Genomic DNA, 6,651 nt, shown 5'->3' with positions numbered 1-6,651 from the left:
CTTAATTGAGGTCTACAGGGGCGGCAGGGTGGTTCTAGTGTTATACAATTGAGGTCTGAGAAATTTTCCACAAAAAGGGAATAATGTAAGCTGCGTTGACTGCAACTTATTTTGAAAATAGAAATTTGTTTGTGTGTGTAATCACTAGCTCGTGTGGTGGTATGGTGGAAAAAATCAGGGTTTTAATTATTGATTTTTTTAAACTATCTCAAACTTATATGCTAAACATGAACACCAAGATGCTGAATCACTTCAAATAGCAGAACACATAAACTTTCCATTCATACCCTTGCATAAAGTCATAAACCAATCATTCTCTGGAAATATTAAAGACACAAGAGATGGTCCCATGTTCATCAAACCAACAGAAACAAAAAAATCTTCAGGTTGCCATGTATACTTGAAATAAAATCTTAGAGTTCTCCAGGCTTCAGGCTTCATCCATGTGTGTATGGACTAGCAGTAGAACATGTGGCTTTTGAGCTCATCTTTTATCTCAGGAAGCATCAATGGAGGAGGTGCACTGCCGGCGCTTATCTCCGACGCCATGTCTGGGACTTGGCCTAGGTAGAATCGCGCACGGAACGCAAGCTTATGAGCGTAATATGCAGGAGGAGCTGCCAAAATACAAGCGAAACATGTTAAGTCAAATTGAGCATAAGATGATAGTAGTAACTACACAAAGTAACCCATATCTGACACAGTAGAACTCTAATTTCACATTCGATCGTGGTCCAAACTATAAGATGATAGTAGTAACTACACAGACAATAATGTAACCCATATCTGAGACAGTAGAACTCTAATATCACATTCAATCATGGTCCAAACTCGTGTATGTTTTGTCGTTTTGTTTTAAATTCACAGTTTATCTGTGTCTAAACAAATATGGAATCAATGTTCCCTGCACAAGACACCATGGAATTATGTTCATAAAGCGTCTACAGGATGGGATTTAAAACACTGATAGGATGGGATTTAAAACACTGAGCTGGGAGGGAAGAGTGCCATACCAGTCGACACCGAGCGAGTGCAGCTTGCATACCTGAGAAGAGCACGTCACATTATTGAACAGAAAAAAACATGCAAAACATACAATATCACGGGTAAGAGCACCCTTACGTGTAGCATAGGTTGTTTGTAAGAGACTGCAGGTCATCAGCACTGAAGTTGTTGTCATCTCGCAGCACGTGGTAATGTGCAGGACGGCTTGTTCCCTGCGTTCGATAAGTTCACAATTTGTTAAGATGATACCAATACCATCAAGAAGAAACTACTAAATGTGATGAATGCTGCGTTAATATTACCTTGATCCCAGCATGGCTACAGAGGAAGAAATCAAACTCTGTTGGGTGGCAGATCTGCCTATCAACAACTGTGCCTGCAATTTGACAGCAACATGTGAGAAACACATTTCGTAGAAATCAGACATTTTGCTGATGCGATTTGTGAAATAACCTGGCATAACATTTCCACTGTTGTCCTGATATTTGCCATCACTTGGGAACAGTCTTGTATGGTGCCTCTTCTGCACCACTATGAAGGTAATTGACGGCTTCTCATTGTATAAAGCCTTCCATGCCTGAAACAAGGAGTTATGTTAATGAATTATATGTTACTAATAGGCCAAATGACACCAAGCATTGCTGTTCATTAAATTGGTAGCAACACCTTTTCTATCAGGGGGATCTCATCCTCCAGAACCTTTCTGAACTGACCCTCACTTACGCCATCCCTAGCAATGAAATGAAACCAGTGTAAGGGTTTTGGAATGATGATCAAAAGAACACCAATCAAAACAAGCGGGAACTATGAACCTATAGAATATCAGCTGCTTCGGCCTCTGTTTGGATTGCTTTTCAAACGAAAGTAGCAGCTTCCTGAAAGAAAAGGAAAGAAAAGAAGAGTAACCAACTGCCTTGTGTGGTATGCATATTTTAAATCTAGGTGCACCTCATGAAAAAACTTACTTTACGATGCCCTCAAGGGCTTCAATGAGCTCTACGCGGTGACCTTGTGCATGAACATCACCATGATACTTGGTCACCTCAGGCCAGTCTTGGGAGGCAACAACCTAAATGGAAACCCCATCACAAATCGCAAAAATGTGAAGAAAATAAACTATTGTATATGATGTCCATTGATTGAAGAAAATAAATCTTACAGAAGCAATGGATGGGGCAGTATCATCTAGAGCACTAGGATGAGTAACATCTGCACCGAAGATAATCGTTGGCTGTTTCCAAACAACTGGTAAGCTTACTGGTATATCAGCAAATACCGAATTCCTCCCCCCACACTGTGAAGACGGCAAATGATTTCAAAGAGGAATAAAAAGCTTTGTTATATATATTTTTGACAACAAACTAAGTTTTACAATTGAAATTGAGTTTACCTTGGCATTGATCTTAAGAGCAACATTCGCAAGAAACTGAGGACTTGATTTCTCGACATTTTTAAGTAGACAACACTGAGACATCAGACCAATGTCTGTTTCACAGATCCTTTTAATATCACCTGTGGAACAAATGACATCAGGCATGGGATATGTCATGATGACATCTGCAAAGGAATCAAATCTACGACAAGACACATTACCATACAGGCTGCCATTTTTATTTGGCAATATAGCAAGTACGAGGTCAATCTTCATATTCCCCGCTTGCTGACGTACTTCACGGAGTTTGGCTTCAACTTGATCTGAACGAGCATGGAATATCTTAAGCTTTGCACCGTTGAAGTTCTGTAAATCAAATGGAAAAAGACTTATCACTGGAAGAAAATTTGGGCCACAACACAATTAGAAGGGATAGTCAGGAAAATTTACCACTCCAGTTGTGGAGGACATTTCACTCAATTTGCCGCAGAAGATACAAACTTGATCCTCAGTCAATTCATTGCAAAAGTTTACACATGCCCAAATACCAACCTTGGCACCATTTACGACTTTCTGCACGTCAAAGGGAATTTACCAACCATGCTTTCAGTACTTTCCACAGAGAACCAGGAGAAATCAATAAATTTTTAGGATGGCAGCAAGGTGTACAGTGTACTAGATATAAACAGGAGAATAATACAACTAAAAAACAAACCGCTACCATTATTTTTTGAAGTTTGAAGAACAAAGCTTCTATAAAAAGTATAACTGAAAAACTAGCGCCACTGGAAAATTGAATTAAAAAAAGCTGTCCTAAAGTACCTGACCAAAATAAGGTGCTCACCTCGATTACACATTCAAACATGCAAACAATTATTAGTTGTGCACTTGTACTATTAGAAAAATGCTGTCACTAGTGTATAAAGAATGTTCAAGTTTGTCATAGTTTACCTTGCCTCTCATGTTCCACGCCCCATTTTCTGGGTAGAGAGACGCACAACCATGGTACCTCAGCTACAACAAGAAAAAATCAAACACGAGCTTATCAGAGAAGTAGTAGTACAAGATGTCAAAGAAGAACCCTGCAAATATTGGAAGTGGGGTTGGTTACCTTTGGAGCAGGCAGAACTCTAGCCTGAACAGAAGTTGGGTTGCTGTCAACTTCTATACCAAACTCATTTGCACGTTTGGCGCTGTTATATTTGTTCTCCAGAACAGACTAAGAGAAAAAGGAAAGACAGGATCAGTGAAAGGTTCAAAACGAATTTTGCTAGACTCTTTCATCTGACAAAAGTTAACATGCAGAAAAGACAGCAGAAGAAATCACCTTGCGAATGGAGGTCTCACGCCCAGCTGGATGCTGGCAGGCTATAGACATCATTTTAGAAACCTGGCCATCATCCAGCTTCTTTTGGTACCGCTGTCCGGGAACTATATTGCAGACCTGAAGAGCAATCGCAAGTGTATTTATCAGAACATATGCTACATACAATGCAAAAAGAAAGTTGCATCAGAAGTTCAGAACATATGAAAGTGATTGGTGTAGAACATATGGAAGTATGTTGAGAAGATTAAATCCATTTCTGCACAAACCTCTATTGGTAGATAGTTGGGTTTCTGCTCTGTACCAACTTGCAGGCATCGGAGAAAATCGTAACGCAGCTGCAGCTTGTAGGTTTCTCGAAAGTAGTCCCTCACAGTCTTGGTTTCGCCGGTCGATAATTGGAACCTCAATTCTCTTGCAGAATCCTTTGTCAAGCCAGCAATGCGGTATTTCCTGCGCATCTGTCCTCGGTGGGTGACCTCAACCCTCAGACCCCTGAGGGCCTTCTTAATCTGCAGCGGAATGCACAACCATGACCTACCATATACAACCACAGCAGCAACTTGGCCGCGATACATTTGATACAGAAAATATGCATACCTTCACATAATCAAATTCATTTTGAAAGCCGCGAGAGAGATCTTTCCTGTTAAGAATCTCCTTGATGAAATCAATCAGCGACCCACCTCCAACAAAAGCAGTCGAAGACATGTCTGCAATCCAAAATTCACAGTACATTTATTGGCAAGTACGCATATTTTCCCATCATTCATGCATCCTGGCACAACATGTCGCAGGTAAGTGGAAACAGAATGCAAGGAATACATGTCACTGACCAATGTTGAGGGACAATCCACTTTGAGTAGGTCTGATGCTCTGGTAGAACCCATTCCATCCTTCGATGCCCTGGCCTAACTGGATGGGATCCTCAATGGTCCGCGAGAAGAAAGACCGGCCTACCGGGACGAACCTAAGGCGAACAGTGACAACAAGTCCCAATCCCGAATCAGAAGATCATGCAAAATGATCGATGACGACTAACAAGGCAAAGGGCATAGATAAATTGTTACCCCATGTCGTCCCGTTCATTGAGCACGATGTCACGCAACACAATGTCGAGCACCTGCAGCGCCTGCGCCGGTATGTCCGTGGGGATCCCGGACATGAGCATCTGCAGCTGCTGCAGGCTGACCAGGGTGGCGTGCTTGATGGTCACCTTGAACTTCCTCTCCCTCCTGCAAACATACAACATGTCATGTGGTACCTGATCTGCTCATCTTGTCATGTCATGCGGCACACTGACTGACTGACTGGGTTTACCTTTGCCCAGGTGGACCTGGGTTTTTGTCAGGCAAGGTGACCTCGAACTCCTTGGTTTTAAACGGCAGCTCGCCGGCGGTGTACAGGCTCTTGCGGCCGTCGTAAGCTGGGAGGCGACCGCCGAGAGTGGTGCTCTGGTGCTCCTTCACAAGAGTGGACATGACAGCTCGGAAAACGCCCGTAATTGTCGGCTCCGGCGACATGGCCACCTGAAATCAAGAAATAAGCGCACAAAATATGGCCACGTCAGTGAGCACTGAGCAGTGCAAACCTGAGAAGAAAGTAGTGGTGATCGAGGGGAACGTACGTCGTACTGGTGCAGGCCCTTGTCCACGAGGCCGACGAAGAAGTGGTTGGCCCTCACCATGCACACCTGCCCGGTTCTGCCAAACCCGGGGCGCCCCGGGAACATCGGCTCGGCACGGCTCATGGCCATCGCCTGGAACTTCTCCCGGAGCTGGGCCGCCTCTGTGTGGTAACGCTCGGAGAGGGGAGGCCCCGCGACTTGGAGAGCGAGGGGGTCGGGCTGGTTCTGGCCTCCTCCTCCTCTGCCGCCGCGGCCGCCGTAGTTGTTGCCACCTCGGCCACCGCCGTAGTTGCCGCCCTGCTGATAGCCACGGCCTCGGCCGCGTCCGCCATCGCCAGGCCCTTCGTAGCCACGGCCGCGGCCTCCACCATCGCCGCCGCCTTGGTAGCCTTGGTAGCCGCGTCCTCGGCCGCGGCCACCGCCATCGCCGCCCCCTTGGTACCCACGCCCTCTTCCGCCGCCGCCATCACCGCCTCCCTGGTAGTACCCACGGTCGACATCGCCCTCTCCCTGGTAGTACCCACGCCCTCTCCCGCCGCCATCACCGCCACCCTGGTAGTACCCACGACCCCCGCCACCATCTCCTTGGTAGTAACCACGGCCACGGCCGCCACCATCACCGCCCCCATCTCCTTGGTAGTACCCGCGGCCACGGCCACCACCATCACCGCGCCCACGACCAGCGCCGCCGCGGCCGCCGTACCCGGCCTGAGCAGCGTCTGGATTCGCCCGGCCGCCGCCGCGGCCCCCTCGGCTCGCCATCTCCCCCTCACGAAGCGCACGAACTGGAAGCGAAGCGGAGCGACCCACAGGCGTGCGCCAACCGCCTCTCTCGCTCTCTCTCTCTCACCCTGCCTCGTGGATTGGTGAGGAAGAAAGAAACCGAACGAATCTTTATGTAGATTTCCGGGAGAAAATCGAATCGGCGGTTAATGATGGCACGTAATCTGGCGCAGTAATGGCCGGGGAGAGGATAAGCCAGAGAGAAATTCGCGTCGAATTCCGAAGCGATTATTAATTCTCGCGTGCTGCCGTTTCGCTGTATATACCCCATAAATGACGGAGATCGTATCGTATCCGGGGGTAAATGGGAGGTTTTGATTGGAAATCCACGTAAATGGAAGGTTTTGATTGGTAGGGAAACAAATCTTTAGGTAGATGTTCACGGTAAATTCTTAGGATTGATGAAGATTTTTTAGCTGGTGCACTTATGGCCAGGAAGGAGATTTGTGTTTGACAACGGGCCTATTTGATCGATTTCCATTTGAGAAACCGAAACTTGAACATTGGGCTAAAAGAAACTGGGAAACGGCTGTCATCTCA

General features: G+C 46.2%; 1 protein-coding gene across 1 annotated transcript; it reads right to left on the bottom strand.

Annotated features, from left to right (window-relative positions):
- Positions 1-257: 257 nt before the first annotated feature.
- On the bottom strand, positions 258-6,326 carry LOC123077510 (protein argonaute 18). The gene is made up of 21 exons (XM_044499791.1): positions 5,329-6,326; positions 5,022-5,230; positions 4,772-4,936; positions 4,538-4,671; positions 4,302-4,414; positions 3,971-4,213; positions 3,705-3,821; positions 3,489-3,596; positions 3,329-3,391; positions 2,828-2,950; positions 2,599-2,743; positions 2,396-2,517; positions 2,165-2,299; positions 1,971-2,074; positions 1,818-1,880; positions 1,672-1,735; positions 1,459-1,582; positions 1,308-1,381; positions 1,123-1,217; positions 1,014-1,045; positions 258-617 (listed from the first exon to the last, which is right to left on the bottom strand). The coding sequence occupies exons 1-21, from the start codon at positions 6,088-6,090 to the stop codon at positions 457-459; spliced, it is 3,156 nt and encodes a 1,051-aa protein (XP_044355726.1). The 5' UTR covers positions 6,091-6,326; the 3' UTR covers positions 258-456.
- Positions 6,327-6,651: the final 325 nt, after the last annotated feature.

This window comes from Triticum aestivum, chromosome 3D (assembly GCF_018294505.1).
Source record: "Triticum aestivum cultivar Chinese Spring chromosome 3D, IWGSC CS RefSeq v2.1, whole genome shotgun sequence".
In the NCBI taxonomy this organism is placed as follows: Eukaryota; Viridiplantae; Streptophyta; class Magnoliopsida; order Poales; family Poaceae; genus Triticum; species Triticum aestivum.
The sequence above is the reverse complement of the archived record's forward strand: the minus strand, read 5'-3'. Positions and strand labels throughout refer to the sequence as shown.

Excerpts from the sequence above, each read along its gene's own strand:
- LOC123077510 (XM_044499791.1), bottom strand. The coding sequence starts at position 6,090 with ATGGCGAGCCGAGGGGGCCGCGGCGGCGGCCGGGCGAATCCAGACGCT. Across the intron at positions 3,392-3,488 it reads GAGTTCTGCCTGCTCCAAAG|CTGAGGTACCATGGTTGTGC; the intron begins GTAACCAACCCC and ends TTCTTGTTGTAG. Across the intron at positions 1,046-1,122 it reads ACAAACAACCTATGCTACAC|GTATGCAAGCTGCACTCGCT; the intron begins GTAAGGGTGCTC and ends TGCTCTTCTCAG.